The sequence below is a fragment of the Desmodus rotundus genome, chromosome 9, assembly GCF_022682495.2.
Source record: "Desmodus rotundus isolate HL8 chromosome 9, HLdesRot8A.1, whole genome shotgun sequence".
In the NCBI taxonomy this organism is placed as follows: Eukaryota; Metazoa; Chordata; class Mammalia; order Chiroptera; family Phyllostomidae; genus Desmodus; species Desmodus rotundus.
The window spans coordinates 113,129,556-113,144,982 of NC_071395.1; the positions used below are offsets into that span (position 1 = coordinate 113,129,556).

The 15,427-nt window shown below is 62.6% G+C and overlaps 2 protein-coding genes across 8 annotated transcripts; both read right to left on the reverse strand.

Moving 5' to 3' along the window:
• Positions 1-174: 174 nt before the first annotated feature.
• On the reverse strand, positions 175-9,071 carry MAFG (MAF bZIP transcription factor G). 6 transcript variants are annotated; one of them, XM_053910845.2, is made up of 3 exons: positions 8,839-9,071; positions 4,571-4,633; positions 175-4,483 (listed from the first exon to the last, which is right to left on the reverse strand). In XM_053910845.2, the coding sequence occupies exons 2-3, from the start codon at positions 4,604-4,606 to the stop codon at positions 4,031-4,033; spliced, it is 489 nt and encodes a 162-aa protein (XP_053766820.1). In that variant the 5' UTR covers positions 4,607-4,633; positions 8,839-9,071; the 3' UTR covers positions 175-4,030. The 6 variants fall into 6 exon arrangements, with proteins under 6 accessions (XP_053766820.1, XP_045046200.1, XP_045046199.1 ...); XM_045190265.2 differs by lacking the exon at positions 8,839-9,071 and adding an exon at positions 8,432-8,449; XM_045190264.3 differs by lacking the exon at positions 8,839-9,071 and adding an exon at positions 7,601-8,023.
• A 1,679-nt stretch (positions 9,072-10,750) lies between these two features.
• Positions 10,751-15,010, reverse strand: PYCR1 (pyrroline-5-carboxylate reductase 1). 2 transcript variants are annotated; one of them, XM_053911961.1, is made up of 8 exons: positions 14,888-15,010; positions 14,423-14,544; positions 14,144-14,214; positions 13,307-13,486; positions 12,863-13,084; positions 12,612-12,704; positions 12,293-12,456; positions 10,751-11,600 (listed from the first exon to the last, which is right to left on the reverse strand). In XM_053911961.1, the coding sequence occupies exons 2-8, from the start codon at positions 14,487-14,489 to the stop codon at positions 11,453-11,455; spliced, it is 945 nt and encodes a 314-aa protein (XP_053767936.1). In that variant the 5' UTR covers positions 14,490-14,544; positions 14,888-15,010; the 3' UTR covers positions 10,751-11,452. The 2 variants fall into 2 exon arrangements, with proteins under 2 accessions (XP_053767936.1, XP_024409695.1); XM_024553927.4 differs by lacking the exon at positions 14,888-15,010 and adding an exon at positions 14,675-14,806.
• Between the last annotated feature and the right edge of the window lie 417 nt (positions 15,011-15,427).

The window sequence follows — 15,427 nt, forward strand, 5'->3', positions numbered from 1 at the left end:
CCCCGGGCAGGGCAGGCAAGGTGCGAACGACTCTGCTCGGACCCACCCTCTCAGCGCCAGGAGAGCAGCAGAGCCGGCCACACTGGGCAGCCCTTGTCCCGTTGCCCTGGATGCCAGGAGAAGGCTTGCTGCACCCACCCCCGTTTGGTTAAAGGCTTCCGGGACTAGCAGTTGGAGGGGAGGGGAAGAAGGAAGGGTCATTCCTCATAGTTCACTGGGGACACCCACGTATCAAGGCTGCTGCTCCAGGGTAGGGTGCAACTGTGTGCCACAGGCCCGACAGGCACAGCACACGCCCAGGACACACAGGCCAGAGCAGGGCAGGCCGCCTGCTCAAGAGCACACCCCTGTCTCCCCATCTGCTCCAAAACCAGACAGCCAACAGGAAGGCAAAAACGCGCCAAAAAGAATTATTTAGTGGCTTCTTGGGGAAAAAATCGTTAATGTGTTGGTTCCTTTCACCAAACCACAGCCTAAAAAAGTAACTTACAAGATCCCAGAGCGGAAACGGTGCTGTAGGTTGTGGTCCAGGCTTCCCAGCTGTGGATGGGAGCTCTGGCCAGCAGGCCACCTAGGACCTGCAGGCAGCAGGGACCAGATGGGGCTTGACCACTGGTCCCAAAGCAGACGACAGCACATCAGAGCTCTGGGCCCCGGACGTGACCACTGAGGCTGCTGCTGCTGGTCAGGGTTGGGCACACAGACTTGAAGCACAGACCCAAGAGGAGAAAAGCCCTGGTCAGACAGAAGCACACCTCCTAGCTGCCAGGGAGCAGCCACGCCTTCTCGCCCACACAAAGGGCAGTGCTGCCTGGAGCAGCAGCCAGGGGTTGGGGGAGGGCTCCCTGGGGCGTGCTTGGGGAAGGAGCAGACCTGTTCCCACAGGGTTCTCCTCTGAAATCTGAGTGTCCATTCTGGGGTAAGGGAGTAATTGGGCGGGAGCAAGGTGGTGGTTGGGGGGGAGGTACACAGTATGGTTTACTTAGTGGACACATTTGGGAGACTTGGCTTTGGCCAAAGCCCTCCATTCACTGTGTGGGAAAAGTTGAGTAGAGGAAGAGGGAATACAATACCCTCACAGCAGGAAAACTGAATTAACAAGAACCAGAAAGACACCAACCAGTCACATGTGGACACAGAACCTGCTGTCAAGAAACCAAGGAAAGGGGACACAGGGCAGAGGGGCCCTGCAGGGCTGGCTCCACAGGACCTGGGTGCTCCCCTGGCCCAGAGGGCAGTTGCTTCAAACCCAAAAACTCTGAAAGGAACCATGTCCTCACTAACTCCAGGCGCTTCTCCTATAAACCAAACCCAGGACCTGCCATTCCTGCTCAGCACCGCCCACTGGAAAACCTCCTCTTGCCTTCCTCACCCCGCTCCTCCCTCCATCCCCAGGTCCGCAGCCTGGCCGAAGTGTGCAGAGATGGACAACCACCTCCCAGCCAGGACAAAAGTGGGCATGGTAAACGGCCGTGGAGGGCCCATCCCTCACAGCACCAGGACTGCGCATGACCTCTCTTTAGGGATCGTTATGATTCGATTCCAGGGCATTGCTCCTACAACCATTGGCAACTCTCGTCAGGCTCCTAAGACAGAGGCAGATTGGAGGGGAGGAAGCCACTGAGCGGTGTGGTGGAGCGGCGTGGCGCCCACAGTCAGAACCAGCACTGCAGGCTGACCCAGGTGCACCCGGGAGCATCTCCAAACATCTAGACCCAGAGAAGCCTGTCAACAGGGTGGAAGCTGACGCCACGCCCCTGCTCCTGCCCCACAGGTGTGCGGGGCCAATCACTGGGATGAAAACCCAGCTGCCCGCCAGGTGACACCCCGCGAGGCCACACTATTGCACTTCTGTGCTTTACAGGTGTTCAGAGCCCCCAGAGAAGCCAACCAGCAACCCCAAGGAGAGGCGGCAGCCCTTGGAGATGATGGCACTAGCCTCCTGGGGACAGACACCACAGGCTCCTATGACTACAAGGAGCTTTCCCAGCCAAGCATGGGAAACTGGCAGCCTGCACCAGAGGCCCAGATGGGGAGGCAGGCTCAGCCCCAGAGACAAGTACCCCAACAAGCCAAGCGTCAGATCCCTGGAAGACATAGATCCCAAAGGGAGGCGGAAGAAGGCCTGAAGCCCAGAGCTGCCAACGTGATCGGGGAGAGGAAGGATGGGACCTGGCCCTGGAGATGCAGCCCTTGTCTGGCCCTGGTGGCAACCCCAGGCCCTCAGGCAGGCACAAGGGGCTGCCCCAGGCAGGCCCCGGAACCGCCTGGCTCTGCCTAGGAAGCACCGCCCCGCAGCACGAAAACAGTTCTGGGGTCAGTGGGCCCCTGGGTGCCCCAACTGAGGCCCATGTGAAACAAAGCAGGGTGCGGCGGCCAGAGCTGGAGCAGGGCAACCGAACACCAGAAGGAAGACAGGCAGGGCAGGCAGCTTTGCTGCGGCCCCGTGGGCGCCCACAGGGACTCCCTGGTCTCTGCAAAGCCCCCACCCAGGGCCACAGGCAGTGAGCATGGCAGCAGCGTGCGGGGCCCCCGGGATAGCCCCGTCTCACCTACCCTGCCGATGGATCAGCCCAAGCCTGACACACACATGCGAAGCCAAGGGCTGGGAGCGGCAGAGCCCTGAATCGGACCTCCTGGAGGCCTGGGGCAGGCAGCGAGGCCAGAGACCGGGCTGGAGGGCACAGAACCGCCCCCCTGAAACTCTGCTGGAGCAGGTCCTGCCCGGCACCCCAGCCTGTGCCCAGCACGTCAGCAGAAGCAAAACACAACCAAATCTGAAAACAAACACGGGAAAACAGACACAAGAAGTGACACCCACAGGTCAAAGGTCACCAGAAGCACCAGCACGAGACGCTGCACGAGACCTCACCAGGCACGACGACACTGCACTGGCAGGAGAAGGAAGCAGGAAGGGCAGGGGAGTAAGTCACTTTCGGTACAATTGCAGAAGAGTCAGCAAAGAGGACGGCGGCGCGCCTTCTGGTCGCTCGCAGCTGGGCTTTTTTTGTGTTTTTTTTTTGTCTTTTTTAAACTAAGTTTTATAAATAACATCTGATAACTCTGTGTATATAAAAACTAAACTCCAACAGCCACAAAGACTTGTCTGTAAGTTTACAAGAAAGGGATTTTTTTTTTTGTTATTTTTTTTCTTTTTTTAAACTAGCAAAGTTTCTATTATACTTTTTTTCCCTTTTCCATTTATACGGTCAAATGTTCTTGTTTGTTTTTTGTAAAAAGACAGTTTTATAAATACTCTGCAGCTCTTTTTTTTTTCTTCAGCTTTTAAACATATAATTTAATAACTTCGTAAAAGAAACTTCTCTCTTTTAAATAAAGGGCTATGTAACCACACAGACAGGTCATGTAAACAGTGACACGGGACCCACCGCAGGACACTGGACACCCTCTCGTACGCTTGCTCACAACCAGTGACTCGGTCTTGTTCAGTGCAATGTGCCAGGCGAGCGCACCAAGGGCCCTGGCCCACAGCCACACGACGCCCATCCCCCCAGCCATCGGCCGCTGGCCTGCCTGTCCAGGGCCCTCAAGGACACCCGACTCCTCGAAGCAGAGCCCACCTATGCCTGCTGGCCAAGCTGCGAGCAAACCGCCCAGAACCCCGGCAGCCCGGCCACTGCCGGGGCCTGTGGGCCACTGGGAAGGGAGCAGCCCTCCTGCCCCGGAGCGCCCCCTGTTCAGGGACACTGGAGCCCCACAGCTTGCTCGGTCTTTCCGTCTGTTCCCGCAGGGCCAGCTCTGGGTCTGAAGCCCACGTGGCCTTGGTACAAAGGGGGCTGGGGTGACCCCACGTCACCGCCGAACTGACCAATCCCAACATACAAAACACACGATGACAACGACGAGATCAAGGGGCTCAGCCCGGTGCCCCAGGGGTGCGGGTTGTGCTTTGCAGGGAAGGGAGGAGGTAGGAGAAGAAGGGAGGGGGAGGAGGAGGAAGGGGACAGGGCTGCCAAAATCACACACGCCTAATGGCCCCTCGCAGACCCGCCTGGGCAAGTGCGCATCCCTACGACCGGGCGTCCGTCTTGGACTTTACTATTGTGATGACGCTGGTGGCAGCCACCTTGCCGGGGACGAGGGGCCCCAGGCCGGCAGCAAGGGGGCCCCGAGCTGGTGCCACAGGGCCACGGGCCACAGTCCTGGCGAAGTTCTGCAGGGCCTCGTACTTGGAGCGCAGCGCGTCGAGCTCCAGCTTCATGCTGGCGTTCTCTGAGGCCAGCTTCTCCACCTCCTGCTGCAGCTCCGCCTTCTGCTTCTCCAGCTCCTCCTTCTGTGTCACCCGCTTCACACGGCAGCTGGCGGCGTAGCCGCGGTTCTTGAGCGTGCGTCGGCGCTGCTTCAGCTGGACGATCTCCTCCTTGGACAGGCCCCGCAGGTGCTGGTTCAGCTCCCGCACCGACATGGTCACCAGCTCCTCGTCCGTCAGGCTGGTGCCATTCTCGCCGGGCTCCCTCTTCACCTATGGGCGGCGCAGCACACAAGGTCACAGGCCGGGCAGCCGCCATCCCTGTCCCAGCCCCAAGATGCGCCCACCCTGCCTGCTCACCTTCAAGGCCTTGTTTCCTTTATTGGGGGTCGTCATAACCCGGGGGCACAGCAAGCAGGCACTCTGCGAGATAGGGGGCAGAGGTCAGGATCCTGGAGGTGACACCCCTTCCCCTCCGCACCTCCACCCACCCACTCCCAATACCTGGCCCTGAGGACTGCCCCTCGGCCTTGCCTCTCCTGAGCTGGGCTGCTCCCTGTCTACCCTGCCCCTAGAAAATCAGGTGGGAGGCTAGGAAGGTCCAAGGGGAAAGGGAGAATTGAAGGCCTGTGAGAAAGGCCAAGGCAAGAAAAGGGGCTGGGGAAGAGATTAGAAGGGTGCAGGAGGGGCCAGCCTAGAAGGAAGCCCACAGCTTTAAAAATAGCCCCAGTGCGAGCCTAGAGCCCAGAGCTGCTCTTCCTGGCGAGTCATGCTGACTCAGCATATCCCTCCTCTCCCTCCCCGGGCAGGCGCTTCCAAGGCCCTGAGCCAGCGCGGCCCCAGGGGACCGGCAGCCAGAGCAGAAAGCTGCTGGGGCCAGAAAGGCCAGCAGGCCCGCTGCAGGTGAGGGCCAGGGCCAGCTGCCCTACACGTGTGTATTCAGGGGGCCAGCCTCCTACAGCCCTTTCCCCCAAGTCAGCCTGGGGCAAAGTCCCACTCCCAGGAAGGCTTAGGGAGCCACCCCCACTGGGAACTCAGGGCAGGGGGGAGCACAGGGGAGTTCCTGATCTTCCCAGAGCCTTCTCACTTTGAAGAGTGGCAAGTGGGCCACCCAACTAGCCCTGGCAGGAGCTTACCCACCCTCCAGGTGGCAGGAACGACACGGCACCCGGCTGCTGATGGAGTAACCACCCTGTGGCTTTGGGTTGCAGCATCTCCCACCCCTGCCCTCCCCGTCCAGGGTGTTTCACAAGAGTGCCCGCAGTTACACCTTCAGGGACCGGCTCAGCCCCCGCTGGGCCCATGACCAGCTCTCTGGCCCCCCCAGAGCAGGAAACAAAAGCAAAGGGCTAGGTGGCTGGACCAGAGGCCACCCATTTGGTCACCCTTCCCGCACCCTACTCTCACCTTCTGCTCCCTAAAGCCCTGCCAAGAACAGCTCTGAACACTCGTCCTGAGACCTCTGGCGGAACATGCCACCACCAGGCTGGCCGCCCCCGTCCCCCACTTTGTGCTCTACTTTCCAGGTTAGATGCAGGGAGGTAAATGGCTGGACAGCTAAGCTGCCTCCAGTCTCCTACTTGGAGGAAGCCACAGGGCTTCAGGCAATTCTGGCTTGGCCAGGGTGGGGCGTCTTACCCTCACAGGGAGCTGAAGTGTGAGCCGGGGAAGTGGAAGCACAGTGGGCTCCAGGGAGGATACCCGCCCCCAGCCCTGCACCAGGAGGCCAGAGGCGTCCGCCCACAGCCAGGCCACCCGGGGCTTCAGGCAGGCCTGCGGCTCCAGAGCCCCTGGAGCCCGTTTCTTCCAGGGTGAAGGAGGCGCAAACCAGAACTGGAGGCCAGAAGGTCCTGAGGGCCACGCCTACCCTGGGCGAGCACAGGACAGAGGGCAGGGACACTGCCCTGAGTCCTACCCCTGTCCGTGGAAGGAGAAGCCCCCGCACCAGCTTTTCCCACCACCATGCTCCCTCCACCCCCAATGCTGAGTGCAGCGGTGACTTCCTGACGAGATCACACAGAAAAGTGCCTCCTCAACAGATTTCACCCTCCGCAGAAGGCCTGAACTCAGCACAAGCGCAGCCAATGGCCTCCTAATCAAAGGTGTGCAGGAGTGTGGGGGGGAGGGGCAGCCTCCGCAAAGCCAGGGCTGCCAGCCTCCTGGCCTCCTCCCACCTGGGGACACCCACAGATCTGACAGATAGCCCTGGGGACAGGATGGGAGTGATGGCTCTGAGCACCTCTGGAAGCCAGGAGCACCTCTGGAAGCCAGGCGGGGGGGACCCCCAAGACTGATCAAGAAGCTCCCTCCCACCCCCAGCGCTCCCCCCAGCCCTAAGGTTCACTCGGGGCCAGGGCCCAGTCATCCTTTATCTCAGCTCTGGCAGAGGCCAGGACCACTTTGTGGAGAAGACCCAGACGCCCCTAAGCCTCCAAAGCACCTTGGACCACGCACTCGGGCCAAGAGCCAGCCAGGAAAGGGAAAGAGATTCAGGTGGCCCATCCCTGTTCCCCAGGACCCAAGTCCAGGGCATGGACTCCAGGCAGGAGGCAAGACAGCTGGCACTAGCTCCTTTTCCTGGCCTGCAAACCCCAGTGGCCAAACCTCCCAGGCAAGCGTGGTCTTGAGCGCCAGTCTGGTACCCCAACCTAGCCAGCCTCGCTCCCACCCTACTCTCCGACCACCTCCCAGAAGCTCTCAGACACTGAAAGCCACTCTGAAAAGGGTCTAAGACTTAACTTCCACCAAGGCATAAGTAACTGAGAAGTCTTAAAGAGACACCCCTCCAGGAATCTGCATTTTCCTAAGGCATAAAATTCCAGCCAAAACATCAGCTGAGGTGCTAAAACATCTGGCATTGCTAAGCCCTGGGCTGTGTGTGCACCAGGTGGGGCAAAATTAGGTTCACAGTGGTTCACATGGAAAATGAGACACCAATAAATTTGACAAGAATAAACTGTCTCATGTGCTCACAACAGTCAGCCTACTTTTGCCCCACCCTGGAGGTGCGTGGCAGTGGGGGCGAATCCCTGAAGACAAACCAAAATGCCAGCTCAACCTAGCCATGAGCCCCTGAGCAAAGAGGGTGCTCCACTCTGGTCTAGACAAAATGCGCCCCATCCTCGAGGCCACGAACCACCCACACACCCTGGAGAGGTGGCCCAGGCCACACCACCTGGCCAGATACCAATCAGGAACACATTCTCTGCTAACCTGCACGACACTGAGCCCCAGCCTCCAGGGGACAACTCTGGGGTGACTGAAAATTGCATCCTTCCCCGCCAGCCCACCTGTTGTGTCCTAAAGACTAGGTGCCCTTCTACCTCCTGCCACCTGCAGCCTCAACCCAGGCCCCATGGCCCAGCAGCAAAGAGGGCAGGACCTGCTCACCAGGCACCTCGGCCCCAATGTCTAAGTCCCGCTGCTTCCTCTCATTTGCAATTTCCTGGTAGAGCTGTGCCTCCTTGCCAACCGTCCTGTCCACTGTCACCCAGGACTTGGAACAAGGTGTGCTCGGCCGGGCTCTTTCACAGGGCCCTGGGAGCCCCACTGGACCCCACCCTTTCCTCCTGCCACCCAGGCTGCCCCTCCCTGCAGACCTCCCCAGCCTCTGTCTCCCTCTCTGGTCAATACACTCCTGTCTTCCCCGCCCAGAGGCGCACAGCCCTCGGACCAGACCAGTCACAGGGAAAGCCTCTGCTTCCCGTCCCCTCGCTCGGCCCCTCTAAGCTCCGCCCCTTCTCTCACTCTGAGAACTATTTCCCAGTTTGGGGAACTGTCCCAGACGTGGGTCGGGGACCAGCTGCCTGGGAAAAGCCTGCCTGAGGGCGATGGGCAGGTCAGGGGCTTCATGGTCTACCTCATCGTGGCTCCCCCCACTTCCTCCTCACCACCCGGCCTTCAACTCGCACCTCAGCCCACACTTTAAAGGGCTCCCCAGCACCTGGGCCCAACCCCATCCACATCCCCACGTCCTCACGGTCCCTTCCACCTCTCGAGACTCGTCCTTTCAGGCCCCCGGCCCTAGCTCAAATCCCCCCAGGCACCGGGATGAGCATCGAGTGACCTCATGCTGATGACTCAGCAAGTCTCCCTCGGGCTCTGGCACGCGTGTGACGGAGCGGAGCCGGCGCGACCAGGGTCTTCAAAGCGCCCCCCCGTGCCGGCCCTCCCCTGGCCCGCCTAGGACCCCTGCGCCTGGGAAGGAGCCCACACAGACACCTGATGAATCAGCAACTCGGGCCGAGGCCACCGGGCTCCTCCGCGAAGCCCAGGGCACCCCTCTCGACCCCACCCTTTCCTCCCGCCACCCTGGCCGCCCCTCCTTCCAGGTCGCCCCAGCCTCCACTGAGCGAGGCGCGCGTTCGCCCCGCCCGCCCGCCCGTCCCCCCTCCGAAAACGCGGCCCACCCCCTAGCACCCCGGGCGCAGGGGCTAGCAGTGCCCTGTCCGGTGGGGAAATCGAGGCACGGGCCGCCAGCAGGGAGCGGGGCAGACCCGAAGCCAGGAGCGTTCGGCCCGTGCCGCGAGGGTCCACCGGGAAGAACCGTGGCCCAGTCGGCCGCACCCGGGCCCGGAGCCCCCGCCGCCCGCTGCCCCCCGCCCCGCCGGGCCCGCCGCCGCACTCACCCAACACACTGCGGGCCCGGGCGGGCCGAGGCCGGGACGGGGGGGGGCGGCGATCGCTCGGAGGCTGCGCGGGACTGGGCCGCGCGGGGGCTTCGGGCCCGGGATGGGGGCTCGCCGCCTGCGCGGGCCGAGCCGAGCGCGCTGGGAAGGCCGGGCTGGACCAGGCTTGGGATCCGCCGCCGCCGCCGCCGCTCCACAGACGTCACATGATGTTTGGTCACGTGGGCTCCATTCATGAAGCGGCGTCTCGACCGGCCGGGGCTTAAAGGGGAAGGCGCGGCGACGGCGGCGGCGGCGGCGGCGGGGGCGGGGCGAGGTCGCACTGCGCCTGCGTACACGGGCTCCGTCGCCCCGGCAACACGCATAGCTCCCAGCCCGGCTTGGTCTCGCGGGACTACCTCCGGCGCGCGCTCCCCGGAGGCCACGCCCCCTTTCCGGCCATCAAGGCGGGGCCTCGTGACCTGCCCAGTCGCTCTCCTGACCATTGTGTGCTGACACTTTGAAAGGCCACGTGTCCAAGAGGCCCCCTGCCACCTGCACAGGGTGGCGGATCGCGCCTGGCGCTCACGCCTTAGGAGAGCTGTGCAGGGACACAAGGTCCCACAAGCACTCCAGGCCCAGCACTGGCCGCGGGCAGCGGGTGCGAGGGGAGTGGCCAGGCCTCTGGAGGCCACCCTGGCAGAGACTGGGAATGGCGTCGAGACCCTTGTTTCATCTGTCGTGCATGCTCTTCCGTGTTTTCGTGTTGCCCCTTCCTTCTTTGTCCCCAAAGTGCCTCATCCTTCCACCCACGTGCCCTGAGCCTTGGTTTGGAGCCGGTCCAGGGGAAGGGGGTAAATGACACGAGAAACTGCAATGCGGTTCTTCGGGGGCTCTCCTGGCCACCCCCTTCCGCCCCTCAAGGGAAAACCACCGCTTGGCCTGGGTGCTCCCGATGGTCTTACAGACGCCCAGTTGGGGGGTAGGCGTGGCAGCAGGGAGTTGTCAGCGTCCGAGGCAAGGGGCCTCATCCTGCTGTGTCCATGCTCTGCAACTGTTCGCTGGTTGTGCAGACGGGACCCTCCTGGTTCCACAAAGGGTTCTGACCTTTGGCAGCTCCTCTGATGTTATGGGCCTCCGGTAAGGGGTAATTTTATGTGTCCACGTGATTGAGACCGGGATGCCCAAATATTAGATCAAATTCGCTGCCTGTTTCGTGAGGGTAATTTTGCAAGAGAGTAACATTTAAGCTGGTAGACTTCAATAGATCACCCTCCATGATATGGGTGGGGCTCACCCAATCAGCCGCAGGCCCAAACTGCACAGAGACGGAGCCTCCCAGGAGAGAGAATTCCCTGCCTCCAGACACACCAGCAGGCCAGCTCTCCCTGCCTCGTGGTCACTGAGCTGGAACACCAGCTGCCTGGGTACCCAGCCTACCAGCCTGCCCTGCAGAAGGGACTTGCTAGCCTCCATGTCTGCGCCAACCACTTCCTTGAAACAAATCTCTTTATATACGTACTAGTATCTGTTTCCACCTCCTGCTGGTTCTGTTTCTCTGGAGAACCCTAACACAGCTAGCCCCCTAGGGCCTGCCTGCCCCCGCCTGCGTGAGTTGGACAGACACGTGCCCCCACTAGGTCAGGAGGCCTGGAGGACGCAGAATCTGGTGCCCCTCTCACAGTGGGGCAGGCCCAGCCCAGCTTACGGTGCCAACTTCCAGTGCGCGAGGCCTGAGAGGCTGAGCCTCTCCCCAGAGGCTCCATTCCCTCTGCTTGGCCAGGGGCTCCCCTTTACTCCTCACCCGCCACCCGGCTGCCTGGGAAGCAAGGGCTCTGGGCCATGGGCTGCTGGCTGGGCCCAGTGCTACTCCCAACAGCAACAACCCTCTGGGACGGCTGGGGGTGCCCCTCCACATGGGGTGATAAAGTGAGAAGTTAGGAAAGCAATTTATTTAACCTAAAAGGTCAGGGAGACAAATAACAGCATCTGTGGGTCAAATCAGGAATGGGAGACAGTAGCCTGAGTGTCCCGGCAACCTTAGAAGTCCAACTGTGTGGGGAGCCGTTTCTCAGACGTCCAATGGGGATAAAGGGTTGTGGGCAGCTGGCCAAGGGGAGCCACAGTCCCTCCCACTCCACTCAGGACACATGGGGCCCTCTGGTGCTTCCCACCCAGAGGAAGGCACCCCCATCCCATGAGTGGAGGGTGGGGAGGTGGCAGGCATGGGACAGGCTCTCTCCTTGGCCAGGTCTTCAGGGAGGGGTGGCCATGGACCTTTGTGCTCAGGAAGAGGCCAAATCCCAAGCCAGCTGATTCTGGGATATGAACCCCTTCTGAGCCCCTGGGAGGTGGTCCTGACTTGGCCTGGGGGCAGAAGAAGGGAGGTATTGAAGTCAGAAGGTCCATCTCTCTCCAGGGCCAGGAGGCACTCAGGGAGACTCCCACTGGGAAGTGACGTGCCCCCTCCCTGGCTATGACCCTGGCTGACCGAAGTAGACCAGAGCCGGGGGCAGTGGGCCATCACGAGGACACAGCACCCTGTGTGGCTTGGACCAGAGACACCCAGCGCAGACCTCCAAGCCCAGGAGAGAGAAGGTGGAGGGCAGCCTGGTATACACGCGAGTGGGACACCTCAGGTCTTCTTGCCCGCTGGGGCCACGCTGCGGGGGAGCAGCTTGGAGTGGCCCGAAGCAGGGGAGTCCAGCTTCACCTTGTTCAGGACAGTCTTCTTGATGGCAGCTGGTGAGACCTTCTCCCGGTCAGCCATGGACTGCAGCTCCCTGGTGGGGCAGTGAAGGGGGTTGGGCACAGGGCTCCGTCTGCCCCCCAGCCTAAGTATCCGAGAAGGGCGAGGGAGACAGGCCCAGGGCCCTTGCACCTGCACTTCTCTGCCAGCCACCCTCCCCTAGACTGCTGTCTGGCTCGCTCCCACCTCATCCAGATGGGCTCAGAGCCCTGACCCTGAGCCCAGGATGTGTGCCTGGTCTGTCTCCCCTGCTGGCTGGAGCCAAGAAGGCAGCTCCGTGTCCTCGCCTCACAGTCCTACAGTGGCACTCGGAGCAGCTTGGGGGTCTGGGCTGGAGGGCAGGGCAGGGGGGGAGAAAGGTGCCTTTCCACCCTCAGGCCCTGAACTAGGGACAGTGATGCCAGGCCCGGACACCAAATGCTGTCCGCCCCTGTCCTGGCTTTCTCTCAGCTCTTGCAGAGTCAGGGTGGCACACTGCCTCCTGCTTCTCTAACCTGCTTAATCTTCCCAGCCAGGCCAGGAGACAGGGGTTATCATCCAGCCCACAGAGGTTCCCCGGCAGAACGATGGTGGGGAACTCCACAAACCCTACCCAGGGGGCCCTCAGGGCTCCCCATGCCCCACCCACTGCCAGGCCAGAGTGAATGACTGAGCAAGCTAGAGCGAGGCCAAGGGCCCTGGTGCACTGGGGCAGGCAGCCGGGAGCAGGCAGCAGTGGGGGCCCACCACGTCCGGACGCAGGAGGCCTCCACAGCGTCGATGAGCAGGGAGCGGAAGCCCCCACTCTCCAGCACGTGCAGGGCGTGGATGGTGGCCCCTCCAGGAGAGCACACGTTGTCCTTGAGCTGGCCTGGGTGCTGTTCTGACTCCAGCAGCATCTTGGCAGCTCCCTGGAGGCAGAGAGAGGTGCCGATGGCTATGAGGGCACCCACCCACGCCCACAGGGCACTTGACCCCAGCCCCAGTGGCAACCACTGACTCTCCATTCACCCATCCCAGTGCACCAGCCTCACTCCCCCACAAGAGGGTCTGGAAAAACACTGACCAGCAGAGCTTGGGCCCCGAGGCGGACTGCCAGGCGCCTGGGAAGCCCCATCTTCACGCCCCCGTCAGCCAGGGCGTCGAGGGCAGTGAACGCCTGCAGGAAGAAGGCGCCTCAGACACTGTCCCAGGCCTTTTCTCCTCGGGGCAATGGCTGCCCAGCGGCCAGAGCAGGGAGGAGGGTGAAGGATGGGCAGATGTGCCTTAAGGCCCTCCCGCCACAGCCAGCTGCTGCCCACCATCCCCAGTCCTCACATAGGCGGGGCCGCTGCCACTGAGTCCCGTGACGGCGTCGATCAGGTCCTCCTCCACCTCCGTGCAGAACCCCACGCTCCCCATGAGCTGTTCTAGGAGCCTGCCGTCCTCCACTTGGGCGTGGGTGCCCATGGCGTACACGGTGGCCCCCTCCCGTACCACGACCGGTGTGTTGGTCATGCAGCGGATGATTTTGGGGGCTGGCTGGGACGCCATCAGCTTCTGGAGGAGAGACCAGCTGTGTGTCCCCCGCGGCCCCGTGCCCAGCAGGTTGTGCTGGGTGTGAGCGTGAACACCCATCCTACTGAGCGTTTCCTGAGTTCAACACACGCATTTCACAGATGGAGAAGTGAGGCGCCGAGGGGGCCAGAGCTCCGAGCCGTCTGCAGCACACACCGCCATCCCCTCCCCAAACTCCAGTGGGCCTGGACCCGCAGCACCCACCTTCTCAATGGAGCTGATGGTGACGCCAGCTGCACAGGACACCAGGATATGCCGGTCCTCGATGTCGGCACCGATCTCGTCCAGGATGAAGGGGATGATGTGGGGCTTCACGGCCAGGAAAAGCACATCACTGTGCTGCACAGTCTCCTTGTTGTGGGGTGTCAGGTTCACCCCCATTTTCTGCAGGGAGTGCCGAGGTGGGCTCAGGATGCTGCCGTAGCCTGCTGGACCCTCAGCATCCCTGCCCCAAGCTGAGGGCCGTACTGTGGGCCAGGGCCGAGGCGTTAGGGGTCTCTCGCAGCAGGAAAAGGGGCTGTGACACCCCCAACTGCCCTTCCCTTCCTAAAAGGCATCCTGCTCTGGAATGTGTTCCTTTTGCAAAGAGAAAAAATTCGCGGTCTCTGTACCCCAGCCTCGGCCCACTCCACGGTGGACTGCAGCCCCAGCCCCCGCCCTTGCTCTCTGGGTGTGAGTGATGATCCCAAGCTGGGCCCCTGCCCCACCTTGGATCTGGAGCCCTAACTCAGCTATGGCAAACCGAAGCTGTATCAGCCCCAGACGTGTTTCCCCTGGCCCCCAGAGCACCCCATTCCAGACCAGCAACCCCTCCCTGGCAGCTGCACATGTGCCTGTTACCCAGGTCCCAAGAGCAGAGCTGGGTCTGTGAGGTGCTCTAGCCCAGGCCCCTCCTCTCGCTGGCGCGGGGGACCGTTTCATAGTGTCTCCCACACGGGCCACTGCTCCTGGCCCTCCAGGGTCAAGGCTATCACAACCCACCTCCCAGTGTCAGACACACTGACTGGCCCCTGCAGGGACCAGGGGCCACCCTTCACCTACCCTGAGTGCCGAAACCGTGGCCAGGTCCATGTCTGGAGAGCTAGCCATTATCTTGTGGGCAGCTAGGACGCCTGCAGGGGACAGAGTTCCTCTCTCACCCACATTCTCAGGACGGAGAGCCGCAATCCCGCCACCCAGGGTAGGAGTGACCTCCGCCCCATCACAACCATCATGGGATGGGGACCGTGTTATCCAGATCCCCACCCCTTCCTTCCCCAGACCACAGAGGGGTGACCGCCCACCCTCCACTCTGGGTCCCCTCCCGGCCACAGGGCCTACCTGCTGCTGTGAAGCCCTTGGCCAGGGCAAAAGCCAGCTGGCCGGCCCCGATGAAGCCCACGCTCATGGTGTCGCGAGCGTGCCCACAGCCCTCAAAGCTGGCACTTGCTCTGCTGGAGCAGCTGCGGGAGGAGACGGGGCAGGTTCCCGAGCAACAAGTTAGGAGGGCAGGGCCACGCCCGCCCACTGCACCGCTGGCCGGCGCCCCTCACCCCAGCCGCCCCGGGCCGGGGAACTGCTTCGGCCTCCCACCTGCAAGAGTGTCCCCGATCTGCTCCCGAGCGTCCCAGACCGGAGGAGACGGGAGGAGAGCGCCGGCCTACAGACGGGGTCGGGGAGCCGCGGCGGGCGACCGACCGGCGCCCGGAGGTCCCCCGGGGGCAAGACCCTCCTGTCCTAGCACCCCACCGCCCGGTGCCGGGCGCACAAACACGCGCGTCTCCCCTGCCTGGCAGCACCACTCACCTGCAGGAGCCGGACCCCAGCCCTGGCCGAGTTACCCCGAGCCAGCCGCCCCCCACCCACCGCGCCGCGCCAGCCACGCGGCATCCGCGCTCCGCCGGCCCAGCCTCCGACGCTGCAGCCAATCCACACCGCGGCCGCCCGGGCGCCGGCCAATCGGAGGCTGCGGGCGGTGCAAAGGGGGGTTGCATCATCCGCTCGCTGGGGCCCGCGACCCCGCTGCCCCCAGCGGGTCTCCCCGCCGTCTCCGGCACAGCAGACCCCTGCCCCCATCCCTGCACCCCGGATCCACGCCTCCTGAAATCCTACCCTGAACCCGCGTCCCTCAGGACCTCAGTCCCTTGGGCCCTCGCCCCCTGACCGCCCCCCCCGCCGCCCAGCCCCGCGCGCGCCAGATCCGGGCCCGGGACCTTGTGTGGGGACTGAGAACGCGAGGTGGGGCGGAAAGCGGTGGTGCGAGTGAGGTTCTCAAGGAGAGGTCCTGGGCAGGGACACCACAGCGGGGCCCTGTCGTGGGCCGCACGGACACGAATATGTCAGGCT